The sequence below is a fragment of the Triticum aestivum genome, chromosome 6D (genome assembly GCF_018294505.1).
Source record: "Triticum aestivum cultivar Chinese Spring chromosome 6D, IWGSC CS RefSeq v2.1, whole genome shotgun sequence".
Lineage (NCBI taxonomy): Eukaryota > Viridiplantae > Streptophyta > Magnoliopsida > Poales > Poaceae > Triticum > Triticum aestivum.
This window is the reverse complement of record NC_057811.1, coordinates 173,243,553-173,259,513: the sequence shown is the minus strand read 5'-3', so window position 1 is coordinate 173,259,513 and position 15,961 is coordinate 173,243,553. Positions and strand designations below refer to the sequence as shown.

Sequence of the window (15,961 nt, the reverse complement as noted above, 5' to 3'; positions counted from 1 at the left end):
ATGTATTCACACATGTACTAAGTTTTTGGTTAATACAATTCTAGCATGAAAAATAAACATTTATCACGAAACAAGGAAATAAATAATAACTTTATTATTGCCTCTAGGGCATATTTCCTTCAGTCTCCCACTTGGACTAGAGTCAATAATCTAGTTCACATCGCCATGTGATTTAACAGCAATAGTTCACATCACCATGTGATCAACACCCATAGTTCACATCGCCATGTGACCAACACTCAAAGGGTTTACTAGAGACAGTAATCTTATTCCACATCGCCATGTGATTAACACCCAGAGAGTACTAAGGTGTGATCATGTTTTGCTTGTGAGAGTAGTTTAGTCAACGGGTCTGCCATATTCAGATCCGTATGTATTTTGCAAATTTCTATGTCAACAATGCTCTACATGGAGCTACTCTAGCTAATTGCTCCCACTTTCAATATGTATCCAGATTGAGACTTAGAGTCATCTGGATTAGTGTCAAAACTTGCATCGACGTAACCCTTTACGACGAACCTTTTGTACCTCCATAATCAAGAAACATATCCTTATTCCACTAAGGATAATTTTGACCGATGTCCAGTGATCTACTCCTAGATCACTATTGTACTCCCTTGCCAAACTCAGTGTAGGGTATACAATAGATCTGGTACACAGCATGGCATACTTTATAGAACCTATGGCTGAGGCATAGGGAATGACTTTCATTCTCTTTCTATCTTCTGCCGTGGTCGGGCTTTGAGTCTTAATCAATTTCACACCTTGCAACACAGGCAAGAACTCCTTCTTTGACTGTTCCATTTTGAACTACTTCAAAATCTTGTTAAGGTATGTACTCATTGAAAAATCATATCAAGCGTCTTGATCTATCTCTATAGATCTTTATGCTCAATATGTAAGCAGCTTCACCAAGGTCTTTCTTTGAAAAACTTCTTTCAAACACTCCTTTATGCTTTCCCAAAAAATTCTACATCATTTCCGATCAACAATATGTCACTCACATATACTTATCAGAAAGGTTGTAGTGCTCCTACTCACTTTCTTGTAAATAAAGGCTTCACTGTAAGTCTGTATAAAACTATATGCTTTGATCAACTCATCAAGGCGTTTATTCCAACTCCGAGATGCTTGCACCAGTACATCGATGGATCGCTGGAGTTTGCACATTTTGTTAGCACCTTTAGGATTGACAAAACCTTCTTGTTGTATCCTATACAACTCTTTTTTAAGAAATCCATTAAGGAATGCAGTTTTGACATCCATTTGCCAGATTTCATAAAATGTGGCAATTGCTAACATGATTCGGACAGACTTAAGCATCGCTACGAGTGAGAAAATCTCATCATAGTCAACACCTTGAACTTGTCGAAAACCTTTTTGCGACAATTCGAGCTTTGTAGATAGTAACACTACTATCAGCGTCCGTCTTCCTCTTGAAGATCTATTTATTCTTAATGGCTTGCCGATCATCGGGCAAGTCAACCAAAGTCCATATTTTGTTCTCATACATGGATCCCATCTTAGATTTCATGGCCTCAAGCCATTTCGCGGAATCTGGGCTCATCATCGCTTCCTCATAGTTTGTAGGTTCGTCATGGTCAAGTAACATGACCTCCATAACAGGATTACCGTACCACTCTGGTGCGGATCTTACTCTGGTTGACCTACGAGGTTTGGTAGTAACTTGATCTGAAGTTACATGATCATCATCATTAGCTTCCTCGCTAATTGGTGTAGGAGTCACAGGAACATATTTCTGTGATGGACTACTTTCCAATAAGGGAGTAGGTACAGTTACCTCATCAAGTTCTACTTTCCTCCCACTCACTTCTTTCGAGAGAAACTCCTTCTCTAGAAAGGATCCATTCTTAGCAACGAATATCTTGCCTTCAGATCTGTGATAGAAGGTGTACCCAACAGTTTCCTTTGGGTATCCTATGAAGACGCATTTCTCTGATTTGGGTTCGAGCTTATCAGGTTGAAACTTTTTCACATAAGCATCGCAACCCCAAACTTTAAGAAACGACAGCTTAGGTTTCTTGCCAAACCATAGTTCATACGGTGTCATCTCAACGGATTTAGATGGTGCCCTATTTAACATGAATGTAGCTGTCTCTAATGCATAACCCCAAAAACGATAGTGGTAAATCGGTAAGAGACATCATAGATTGCACTATATCCAATAAAGTACGGTTTATGACATTCGGACACACCATTACGCTGTGGTGTTACGGGTGGCATGAGTTTGTGAAACTATTCCGCATTGTTTTAATTGAAGGCCAAACTCATAACCCAAATATTCGTCTCTACGATCAAATGGCAGAAAGCTTTATTTTCTTGTTACGATGATTCTCCACTTCACTCTGAAATTCTTTGAACTTTTCAAATGTTTCAGACTTGTGTTTTATCAAGTAGATATATCCATATCTGCTCAAATCATCTATGAAGGTTAGAAAATAACGATACCCGCCGCGAGCCTCAACACTTATCGGACCGCATACATCAGTATGTATTATTTCCAACAATTCAGTTGCTCGCTCCATTGTTCCAGAGAATGGAGTCTTAGTCATCTTGCCCGTGAGGCATGGTTCGCAAGCATCAAATGATTCATAATCAAGTGATTCCAAAAGCCCATCAGCATGGAGTTTCTTCATGCGCTTTACACCAATATGACCTAAACGGCAGTGCCACAAATAAGTTGCACTATCATTATTAACTTTGTATCTTTTGGCTTCAATATTATGAATATGTGTATCACTACGATCGAGATCCAACAAACTATTTTTATTGGGTGTATGACCATCGAAGGTTTTATTCATGTAAACAGAACAACAATTATTCTCTGACTTTAAATGAATAACCGTATTGCAATAAACATGATCAAATCATATTCATGCTCAACGCAAACACCAAATAACATTTATTTAGGTTCAACACTAATCCCGAAAGTATAGGGAGTGTGCGATGATAATCATATCAATCTTGGAACCACTTCCAACACACATCGTCACTTCACCCTTCACTAGTCTCTGTTCATTCTGCAATTCCCGTTTCGAGTTACTAATCTTAGCAACTGAACTAGTATCAAATACTGAGGGGTTGCTATAAACACTAGTAAAGTACACATCAATAACATGTATATCAAATATACCTTTGTTTTGCCCTCCTTCTTTTCCACCAAATACTTGGGGCAGTTCTGCTTCCAGTTACCAGTCCCTTTGCAGCACTTAGTCTCAGGCTTAGGTCCAGACTTGGGTTTCTTCACTTCAGGAGCAACTTGCTTGCTGTTCTTCTTGAAGTTCCCCTTCTTCCCTTTGCCCTTTTCTTGAAACTAGTGGTCTTGTCAACCATCAACACTTGATGCTTTTCTTGATTTCTACCTTCGCTGATTTTAGCATCGCGAAGAGCTTGGGAATTGTTTTCATCATCCCTTGCATATTATAGTTCATCACGAAGTTCTAGTAACTTGGTGATAGTGACTAGAGAACTTTTGTCAATTACTATCTTATCTGGAAGATTAACTCCCACTTGATTCAAGCAATTGTAGTACCCAGACAATCTGAGCACATGCTCACTGGTTGAGCTATTCTCCTCCATCTTGTAGGCAAAGTACTGTCAGAGGTCTCATACCTCTTGACACGGGCATGAGTATGAAATATCAATTTCAACTCTTGGAACATCTTATATGCTCTGTGGCGTTCAAAACATTTTTGAAGTTCCGGTTCTAAGCCGTAAAGCATGGTGCACTAAACTATCAAGTAGTCATCATACCGAGCTTTGCCAAACGTTCATAACGTCTGCATATGCTCCTGCAATAGGTCCGTCACCTAGCGGTGCATCAAGGACATAATTCTTCTGTGCAGCAATGAGGATAATCCTCGGATCACGGATCCAAGTCCGCATCATTGCTACTAACATCTTTCAACTTATTTTTCTCTAGGAACATATCAAAAATAAACGGGGAAGCTAATCGCGAGCTATTGATCTACAACATAATTATGCAAATACTATCAGGACTAAGTTCATGATAAATTAAAGTTCAATTAATCATATTACATAAGAACTCCCACTTAGATAGACATCCCTCCAGTCATCTAAATGATCACGTGATCCAAATCAACTAAACCATGTCCGATCATCACGTGAGATGGAGTAGTTTTCAATGGTGAACATCACTATGTTGATCATATCTACTATATGATTCACGCTCGACCTTTCGGTCTCCAGTGTTCCGAGGCCATATCTGCATATGCTAGGCTCGTCAAGTTTAACCCGAGTATTCTGCATGTGCAAAACTGGCTTGCACCCGTTGTATGTGAACGTTGAGCTTATCACACCCGATCATCACGTGGTGTCTCAGCACGAAGAACTGTCGCAACGGTGCATACTCAGGGAGAACACTTATACCTTGAAATTTTAGTAAGGGATCATCTTATAAAGCTACCGCCGAACCAAGCAAAATAAGATGTATAAAAGATAAACATCACATGCAATCAAAATATGTGACATGATATGGCCATCATCATGTTGTGCCTTTGATCTCCATCTCCAAAGTACCGTCATGATTTCTATCGTCACCGGCATGACACCATGATCTCTATCATCTTGATCTCTATCAACGTGTCATCTCATGGTCGTCTCGCCAACTATTGCTCTCGCATAGCGATAAAGTAAAGTAATTATTTGGCATTTGCATCTTATGCAATAAAGAGACAACCATAAGGCTTCTGCCAGTTGCTGATAACTTCAACAAAATATGATCATCTCATACAACAACTTATATCTCATCACGTCTTGACCATATCACATCACAACAAGCCCTGCAAAAACAAGTTAGACGTCCTCTACTTTGTTGTTGCAAGTTTTACGTGGCTGTTACGGGCTGAGCAAGAACCGTTCTTACCTACGCATCAAAACCACAATGATTTTCGTCAAGTATGTGATGTTTTAACCTTCAACAAGGACCGGGCGTAGCCACACTCGATTCAACTAAAGTTGGAGAAACGGACACCCGTCAGCCACCTGTGTGTGAAGCACGTCGGTAGAACCAGTCTCGTGTAAGCGTACGCGTAATGTCGGTCTGGGCCGCTTCATCCAACAATACCGCCGAATCAAAGTATGACATGCTGGTAAGCAGTATGACTATTATCGCCCACAACTCACTTGTGTTCTACTCGTGCATATAACATCTACGCATAGACCTGGCTCGGATGCCACTGTTGGGGAACGCAGTAATTTCAAAAATTTCCTACGCACACGCAAGATCATGGTGATGCATAGCAACGAGAGGGGAGAATGTTGTCTACGTACCCTCGTAGACCGTAAGTAGAAGCGTTATGACAACGCGGTTGATGTAGTCGTACGTCTTCACGATCGACCGATCCTAGCACCGAAAGTACGGCACCTCCGCGATCGGCACACGTTCGGCTCGGTGACGTCCGACGAACTCACGATCCAGCAGAGTGTCGAGGGAGAGCTTCATCAGCACGACGGCGTGATGACGGTGATGATGAAGCTACCGGCACAGGGCTTCGCCTAAGCACTACGACGATATGACCGAGGTGGATTATGGTGGAGGGGGGCACCGCACACGGCTAAGGGATCAATGATCAACTTGTGTGTCTATGGGGTGCCCCCTGGCCACGTATATAAAGGATGGAGGGAGAAGGAGGCCGGCTCTCATAGGGCGCGCGCAAAGTGTGGAGTCCTACTAGGACTCCCTAGTCCTAGTAGGATTCCACCTCCCACATGGAATAGGAAAAAGGGAAGGGAGAAGGAGAAGGAAGGAAGGGGGAGCCCCCTTTCCCTAGTCCAATTCGGACCAGTCCATGGGGAAGGGGCGCGGCCACCCTTGAGGCCTTTCTCTCCTTTCCCGTATGGCCCATTAAGGCCCAATACGAATTCTCGTAACTCTCCCGTACTCCGAAAAATACCCGAATCACTCGGAACCCTTCCGATGTCCAAATATAGCCTTCCAATATATCGATCTTTACGTCTTGACCATTTCGAGACTCCTCGTCATGTCCCCGATCTCATCCGGGACTCTGAACAAACTTCGGTCATCAAATCACATAACTCATAATACAAATCGCCACAGAACGTTAAGCATGCGGACCCTACGGGTTCGAGAACTATGTAGACATGACCGAGACACGTCTCCGGTCAATAACCAATAGCGGAACCTGGATGCTCATATTTGTTCCTACATATTCTACGAAGATCTTTATCGGTCAAACCGCATAACAACATACGTTGTTCCCTTTGTCATCGGTATGTTACTTGCCCGAGATTTGATCATCGGTATCTCAATACCTAGTTCAATCTCGTTACCGGCAAGTCTCTTTACTCGTTTCGTCATGCATCATCCCGTAACTAACTCATTAGTCACATTGCTTGCAAGGCTTATAGTGATGTGCATTACCGAGAGGGCCCAGAGATACCTCTCCCAACAATGGAGTGACAAATCCTAATCTCTATCTATGCCAACTCAACAAGTACCATCGGAGACACCTGTAGAGCACCTTTATAATCACCCAGTTACCTTGTGATGTTTGATAGCACACAAGGTGTTCCTTCGGTATTCGGGAGTTGCATAATCTCATGGTCTGAGGAACATGTATAAGTCATGAAGAAAGCAGTAGCAATGAAACTGTAACGATCATGATGCTAAGCTAACGAATGGGTCTTGTCCATCACATCATTCTCCTAATGATGTGATCCCGTTCATCAAATGACATCACATGTCTATGGTTAGGAAACATAACCATCTTTGATAAATGAGCTAGTAAAGTAGAGGCATACTAGGGACACTTTGTTTTGTCTATGTATTCACACATGTACTAAGTTTCCGGTTAATACAATTCTAGCATGAATAATAAACATTTATCATGATATAAGGAAATAAATAATAACTTTATTATTGCCTCTAGGGCATATTTCCTTCATTTGCACCCATAAGGACGGTCAGTGATCTCCCAGGTTCCGTTAGCTAAGATGGAATCCATCTCGCTACGAACAGCTTCCTTCCAGTAGTCAGCATCAGGAGATGCATAGGCTTCTGAAATAGTCCTGGTTGTGTCATCCACGATGAAATCATCACCAAAGGACTTTGCAATCCTTTGTCTCTTACTCCTCATAGGAGTTCCATTGTCACCCTCAATAGGATTCTCAACGTGTTCCATCGCAATGGTGGGTTCAGGAACTACAGTGAATTCCTCACTAGATGGAGTAGGTATCTCCTGGTTTGATGAACTTGACATATCCTTCATGGGAAATATGTCCTCAAAGAAAGTAGCATCATTCGACTCCATAATCGTCCCAACATGCATGTCGGATACCTCAGATTTTATTATCAAAAATCTATAACCAATGCTATGAAAAGCATAGCCCAGAAGAACACAATCCACAATTTTTGGTCCAAGCTTGCGCTTCTTGGGAATTGGTATATTGACTTTCGCCAAACAACCCCAAGTACGTAGGTAAGAGAGTTTCAACCTTTTCCTTTCCCATTCCTCAAATGGAGTCATGGTCGTATGCTTTGTGGGAACTCGGTTTAGGGCATGACACGCAGTCATTAGCGCCTCCCCCCACCATTCCTTGGAGAGACCCGATGTGTCTAACATGGTGTTAACCATATCAGTTAGAGTCCGGTTCTTTCTTTCGGCTACCCTATTTGACTGAGGCGAGTAGGGAGGCGTCCTCTCATGGATTATACCATGTTCCGCACAAAACAAATCAAATCCATTGGAAAAATACTCTCCACCACGATCAGACCAAAGCCGTTTAATTTTTTGATCAAGTTGGTTCTCTGCTTCAGCTTTTATAGTTTTTGAACAAAGTTAAAGCCTCATCTTTTGATTTCAGAAGATACACATAACAATATCTAGTGGAGTCATCAATCAATGTCATGAAGTATCTCTTTCCACCTTTTGTCAACACGCCATTCATCTCACAAAGATCAGAATGTATAAGCTCTAGTGGCGCCAAGTCTCTTGCCTCTGCAGTCTTTTGGGACTTGCGAGGTTGCTTAGCTTGCACACATACTTGGCACTTGGAGCCTTTGAAAATAGAGATTTTCGAAATTAAATTCATATTGGCTAGCTGCGTCATGCGACCAAAGTTAATATGACAAAGTCGTGAATGCCAAATATCAGACTCATTATTGTGGCAAACATTATTAATAACTTTAGTGCAAATATCTGACAAAGACAGGCGGAACAAGCCTCCACCCTCATAGCCTTTTCCAACAAATTGTCCATACTTAGAAATTACAACCTTATTGGATTCGAAAACCAACTTAAAACTACCTCGACATAAACGGGAACCGCTAACGAGATTTTTATTGATGGATGACACATGATGAACGTACTTCAGACGCACGGTCTTCCCCGAAGTAAACTTCAGATCGACCATACCGACACCTCGAACGATGGCATGTGACCCGTTCCCCATCAGCACGCGAGAAGTCCCTATGACCTGGTAAGAAGAAAACATGGAGGCGTCAGACAAACATGTACATTGGCACCGGTGTCAATTAACTAATCAGGAGATTGAAATACTGAAAGGATGGTAGGAAGAATACCGTACCCAGATTCCTTCATATCAGTATCACCGATGAGAACATTAGCGGACTTGCCGCTCTTCTCATGTTCACGCTCCTCAAAGCGGTTTGGACACTTCGGAGCCCAGTGATTAGGATCACCGCAGACATGGCAAAGTCCCTTCCCCTTCTTATGAGAATTCTTCTTGAAGTTGGTAGAATATGATGGCTTGTTCTTTGTATCAAACTTGCCTTTGCCCTGAGGTTTGTTCTTGTTGTTTTTGAACTTATTGGGCTAGAAGCTCTTCTTCTGTACCATGTGGGCACTAGAAGCTCCCTCAGCAACTCGAGCACGTGTGTCTTTTGCTCTCGCCTTCTCTTCAACATCAAGAGTACCAATGAGATGCGAAACGGAAAACTCCCGTCTCTTGTGTTTCAGGGAAGTAGCAAAATTGTTCCATGAAGGTGGAAGCTTGGCAATGATGCCTCCGACAACAAATTTGCCCGGCAACACACACTTGAAGTACTCAAGTTCTTTTGCGAGCGACTGTATCTCATGAGCCTGCTGTACAACAGAGTGCTCATCAGTCATCTTGTAGTCATAGATGCTCCATGACGTACAACTCGCTGCCAGCGTCCAAGGCACCAAACTTGGCCTCGAGCGCAGCCCACATGTCCTTGCCGTTGTCAAACGACGTATACGAATCCACAATGAAATCATCAAGAACACTTAGAAGGGCGCCTTTAAAGAGAGTATCGATCTTCGCAAAAGCTTCCAGCTGTGCAGGATTAAGATCGCCCTCAGGCTTGCCCTTAGTGGCGTCATAGCAGCACATAGTCTGAAACCAGTAGACTGCTCTCGTACGCCACCTCTTATATTGCACCCCCCTTAAAGGCAGGCGGCTTCAAATGCGCAGCAAAACCACTCGGAGTAAATTGCCTATAGTCAGGTTTTTGGATTGATGAATATATGAGCAAATTACTGAGATTTAATCCGAATAAACAGAAGATAAATCATGACAGCACTAGCAGAGATTAAATTAATCATGCGAACTAGCATAGTAGACAAATAGATCACATCTAGGGCACATACTAGAAACATGAATTCTACCACGATCTCGAACAAGAAGGATAGAATCACATACGGTGCAGCAGCAGCACCGCCGGCGTCGATGTTGTCGCCCATGTCGTTGAGGATGAGGTTGCCGAGGTTGGGGAAGAAGTCATCGCTGCCAGTAGTCACGTGAGTGTGCTCCCCAAAAACATGATCGCCCCTCTCCCGTACAGGATCACGAGAGGCGGGGTTCCGGAGGCCTGCTGTCCCTTCTTGCGGTGCACGCCGGAAGGAGGGATGGAGAAGACTTGTGTGGCTGCGCAATGCTCTGGAACGGTGGTGTGAAACCATACGATACGGCGACGGCTAGGGTAGACGTCTGCCTGACTATATAATGCGGGCCGGGTAGGTCGTGGAAAAACCCACGTCCAAGTACAGCCCCACAATCCAAAAGGATCGGAAACGGCTGAGTAATTAACGCGTCCATTAGTTATTAATTAATGACTTATAAATTTTTCCCGAGCAGCAAAAATATAGATAACGTGCATAGCTCTGTCCTCTGTTTGGCTCATTCCCGCAACCCGCGGCGCGTCGTGATGAGGCGTGGCGTGGCGAGGAGGAGCGCACATGTAGGTCTCATCTTCTCATGCTCATACAAGTGGTAGAAGGGCTCACCTTATAAAGAGGTGCAACTCTCTCTCAACTTATGGGGTGGGACTAAACTTTAATCTCACTCACACCACTCACATGTGTGCATGAATGGACCAAGAGAATTTCAGAATTTTAGTTGGGCTTTGGGCCAAAAGCCCACTAGTAGATTCCTACAGTGCCAGGACCTCGCGGAGTACGTCAGACCGGTGAGATGCGCCGGTCCACGCACGGTGGCCGAGGGCTCTTTGCAATGAAGAGCCTTGAGGCGGGGGTCACTCTGATGACTGCGAAGGCGGTGGCCACCGGGAGGGGGTTGATCCCGAATGCGGCAGACAACGACGAGTCGAGGACGTGGTGGAGGAATGGACCAGAGCTCCAGGGCCAGCTCCAGCGGCTGTTCCACCTCCAAGACGCGGGCGTCGACCAAGTCTTCATCGACGCGCTCCCCATCTTCGTCTACCGCGCCATTCTCGGCGCCGGCCACCGCAAGTGACGCGGTGACTCCTTCGACTGCGTCGTGTGCCTGTGCGAGACCGCCATGGACGACGCGCTCCGGCTGCTGCCCACCATCGGCCACACCTTCCATGTGCCCTGCATCGACGCCTGGCCGATGGCTGCGCCGACACGGCCACGGAAGCGCCCGGTATAAGGGATGACAATGAGAATGAGGCGTCCCCGAAGGCAGAGGAGGTCGTCTAAGGTGAAGCTTGGGAAGCTCCGGTGCATAGACGACAAATGGCGGTTCAGGCCATATCGCCGCATGACAAGTGTTCAACGAATGCAGAAACCAAAAGTAAGTTTTACTTCATTATACATAGGGAATCAGCTCGGTCCGGCCAAAATTTAGTGGAGTAAATATACTTTATTAAAGTTTACTCCGCCGTTTACTCTATTTTTTAAGGGATTGGCTAGAGATGCTCTAATAGACTCAAAAACTGTACTAGGCAATGCTTCTCTTACAAGATTATAAGGAACTTCGGTAGAAGACCACAGTCCATTAACACAATAGACTTGACTGCTTTGGTCTTTGGACTGTGGACATGTACTGAACGTGGCAACTTACTTCTGTTAATTTGTTCGCTGGGGCTGATGTGGATATGGATAATTGCTCAGACTATTTAAGCAGAACTATCCGTGGACAGTGCGACAGTATGAGCTTTCATGATCTTCTCTCTTTCTGTAGGAAAACAAGTCGTGTACTGGAAAAAGGAACGCCTATCAAAATATTGATGAATAAGCTCTTATCTGAACGTGGATATATGTTTCTCTTTTCAAAACAAAGATTATATGTATGTTTCAATTTCTGAAGTTTGCAGCATAATGCTACTTGTTTCTCCTGCTACTGCTGGCTGCTTTTGTGCCTTCAGAAACGCAGACCTCCACAGAAGCAATTAGACTCGTCTCCAGATCATGCCCTCTCACCGCCGATCTCACTTTCCTCAAAATATGCTGCTTCATCACTGCTCTCTCAGCAGACTGGATATTCTCGCACATGTTCAATCCGTGGATATATCTTGACACTGACCCGCTGAAAGACCCACCTGCTTTCTCAAGGGAAACAAGTTTCTCGATGACTTGGGAAGAGAGCATTCTTTGTATGCAGGGTTTGGTTCCGACCGCCGCAATGTCCACCAGAAGTTGCACCGTGAGATCCTTTGTCTTGACGCACTTACGGTCGAGCAGATTGACCAATTTTTCTATAGTCCCTAGTTGTAAAAACCTCTGCAAGACTAATGATCCTCCCTTTGCATACACAATCTGATGGAGAGCATGGTATGCTGAATCCTGGAGGTCATTGGTAGAGGACTGCATCATGGCAATGAGCTCGTGCACAATATTAAGCTCCAAGAACCTACGGATGTATGGCTCTGCTCCGGTGCAGGCCAATTTCATTACCAGAAAGGCAGTCTGAGACCTCACTTGGTTGTTTTCGGGTTCTCTGCGCTGCAGCAGAAATGCCAACCTATCACACAGATTGCTTCCCAAAAGAAGATCTTGCACCCTAGGATCGTTAGCCCTCTCAGCAAGAGGTAATAAACCTTGGATAGCTTCAATGATACCTTTGCTGTCTGTCTGTAGAATCCTGTGAAGAAGCACCTCAAAATATTGAGGCTTCGGTGATGGGGCTACATTTTGGTCAGATAAAACAAACCTCTCCAAGGCAAGCCGAGCATGCCATGGCAAATGAATCAACAGTCCAGGCCCCATGCACTCTTTAAGTGGTGCACCAAGCTCGCAGAAAGTTTTCAGCATGATAATTGCATGGTGCTGTGAGATCTCAGAACCGCAACCTAAAAGTACAAGGAGCTTCTTGTCAACTCCTGCTTCGATCATTATCTCGACAGCCTTTAAATTTCCCACTTTTATCAGTGATGCTAGAGTTGTGAACACAATTTCATGCCACTCCTCATTTTCTGGAGACAGTAGTTCTGCAATTCTGTCCATGGGAATGCTTGCCAAAATTTCGTCGGCAGTTTTGGCACTAACATGCTCAGATACCTTGGCAAGAACAGCAGAAACGTTGGCTAGAGATGAAGAATCCTCATAGCCACGAAGAACACAAATTAATTTATCAACAGAACCTGCTGTTTCAATAGATTGGGCGAGATTTGCATAGTCTCCTTGGAAAAAGACGACTGTAATAGCTTTGGTGACAGCAACGATAAGAGCTTGTGACCCAACAGAAATTAGCTCCGCTATTCGAGGTCCAAGCAGTTTGCTAAAGCCAAGTCTGCTAGCCTCAAATTCAGATATTGATTTGCATGCCATGAGAGCTTGGGTGGTGCTTCCCAGTAAAATTTCAATCTCCATGAACTCTAGCAAAGAAAAGAATGATCTCATCTTCTGCTCAGCTGGCCCTTTCACGGTCTCTTTGCCAAAAATAAAAAGCCAAGGAGCCACCAATGCAGCATACTCAGGAAATGAATCAGTCAGAAGAGTATGAGCAGCATCATTTGCTTTGTTCTCAAGGTAGAGAGAAACCATGTCATGCATATGATACATCGACTGGTATTCCAGTTTGATGACAAGTGAGCCTTCTACTAGTTTTGAAACTACAATAGGGAATAAACTGTCCTGCACAAGTGCTGACCAGACGGATTCAAGGCATGCCTCTGGAACAGGTTCTTCCCATGAAATAGCTGCGAGAACCATGAAAAACCTTTGTGAATTTTCAGGCATTGCTTCCAAGCTGAACTCAAAAGATCCAAATATGGTCAAGGTGGTCTCAACTTCTTTCTCGTTCACATATGAAACTGGACCTGGTGCACAAGTTGCATATGTGGAAAGGTTGGATATTGCTTTCTCCCATTTTTCCATTCTGGTCTCCTTCCTTAGGGCCTTACCCAAGACAGCAACTGTTAGGGGATGGTGCCCACAACTGTCCAGCAAGTCGTCTGCAACAGTCTGTAAAGTATCGAAAGGTAACCATCCAGGAACACATAAAAATAGTTTGTAGCAATTATAATTTCTAGATTGAGTATATCTTGCGTGGCAAAAATAAGCACAATTAATCCCTCTAAGTAGATTCACATGAATATAAGTATTTGTTGTTTGATTAATCCCTCTAAGTAGATTCACATGAATATAAGTATTTGTTGTTTGACTGGTCGTTGATACAATAAGTCAATCTTGAAACTCAGAAGATGAGCATATGAAAGAAAGGGATGAGACCTAGACTGCAGGATACCTCATGAAGGGAAGCGAACATTTTATAAATTAAATTTAACATAGAAAACTAAGAGGCATGGCAATATCGATAAATTCACTAAAGAATTATAAGGAAAATAACAAAGCATACCGGAAGCTCTTCAGCACTAAGCAGACTATGATAGAGAAGAATGCCCTTGCTGATTTTCTTGATGTCATCTTTGGATATTTCTACCTTTTCAGCCTCTGCTATCTCATAAACAGCTTCATCCCTTGTTGTCACAAGATACCGGCAATCATTATCATATAGCTTGGTGAAGCGATCAACTATGTCTTGCTCCCAGACGTCATCGAGGAGTATTAACATACTCTTTCCAACCAACACGGTCTGAAGCAAGCAACATACATCTTCAAGATCTTTGCTCGTGCCCTCGTTGACAGTCATGGAACCAACCTGCACTAGCAATTTGCTTATCTTCCTAACAAGACGTTTATGGTACTCAGTTCTGCTTCCATTACAAGCTGCTCTACTGCACCACCGGCCAAAACTAACCTCAATTGCGCCATCCACAAAATTACCAGGCGGCTGAGAAGCAATTTGTCGAGCGAGGCACGACTTGCCAATACCAGATAATCCAACAATCAGGACAACTCGATGACCATCATCTCTCTCCAAAATGTCCCTAACATAGTCACACTTCTCTGACACTGGATAGCCCTGCTCAGACTTGACTCTGACCAACGATGGTGTACCCTTAGCAGTAGACGCTATAGCATTGCCGACGTTATCTGTCAACCTCTGCAATTCCAGCCACCAGTTGAGGTCATCTCTGATCAGCTGAATGTACTTCATGAGGGGGTCTCCCACCACCGAGCTCCAAACCACCCTAGCCAAGCCCTTCCCTTTCCCTTTCTTCAAGGCTCGCCTCGCCTTGATGATATTGGCACGCAGCTGATCCATGAGCCTGCTCAAGCTCTGAAACTGACGCTCCAGCTGCGGGCCGTGCATCTTGTGCGCGTGCTTCTGCTTAGCCTGCTGCACCAACACCTCAAGGTCCGACACGAAATCCTCGAGCACCTGGAGCCTCCTCGGAGCCTCAGCGGCGTCCGCGGCCGCCTGCTCCAGCGCTCCCACCGCGGACAACATTGCAGACACCAGCTGCGCGGCCGAGGCGATTGTTTGCACGACGTCCATGGCTTCGCCTCAGGACACCAAAACAACTCCTGATAGAGTCGAATCACCACACCGACGAAGCCTTTTCTTGCAAGAATTCAAGAATCAGTTCCCTGCTGTCGCAATTCCACAAACAAATGGCATGCATGCTCCCGGTCGCAGGTACGGGTAGCAAAATCCCCCTTTCTATCAATCTGGGTATCAGACCTACCGATCATCCGCTTCAACCCAGAAATCACCCGTCCCAGGCCAAACCCCAAACATCAATCGGAAATTCCAAAACCGCAGCACGAATCAAGTGGTGACAAAACACGTGTGAAGTGCAGCAACCAAGAGCACAAGGTCGGAACGAACTTACTTATCAGTGGCAAACCGATAAGTGGGGAGCGGTCCGAGAAATCCGGGAGCGTCGACAGAGTTATGAGGCAAAGGGTTTCAGACTTGGCAGCAATGATGATGAATTGATGATGGGATGGAGTTGGTGAGCTCGGCAGCTTCCGAAGGAGGCGTTCTTCTTCCGGTGCGCCTTCGCCGAAATAAGTCAACAATGGCAGGTGTGGATGGGTTCTTCTTCTGAGGAAGATGCCAACGCAACGCAACGCAACAAAAACTGCTGTGGGGACGGGTGAAAGCCAACCTGCTGTGTGTTTTCCGCTTCTTTTTTTTTGAAGGGAGCAGATAAATAACAGAGAAGTAAATTAACAAAAAAACTAACAAGAATGTAGGTGGAATTTGTTGCATTTTTTAGACAACCATATGCGGGTCAATATATATCAACGTAGCACCAAGCGCGAAGTGAGTCTAGCTCACATGATTAGAGCAACTCCAACGCGCCGACGTAAACAAATGCACGTTTTGTCCTTTTTTCGTTCGTTTGGGTGGGCATTTTGGA

At 44.3% G+C, this 15,961-nt stretch overlaps 1 protein-coding gene across 1 annotated transcript; it reads right to left on the bottom strand.

Moving 5' to 3' along the window:
- Window positions 1-11,463: 11,463 nt before the first annotated feature.
- On the bottom strand, window positions 11,464-15,634 carry LOC123144355 (uncharacterized). The gene is made up of 2 exons (XM_044563458.1): window positions 14,047-15,634; window positions 11,464-13,652 (listed from the first exon to the last, which is right to left on the bottom strand). Exons 1-2 carry the CDS (start codon window positions 15,088-15,090, stop codon window positions 11,571-11,573), a joined length of 3,126 nt encoding a protein of 1,041 aa, XP_044419393.1. The 5' UTR covers window positions 15,091-15,634; the 3' UTR covers window positions 11,464-11,570.
- Between the last annotated feature and the right edge of the window lie 327 nt (window positions 15,635-15,961).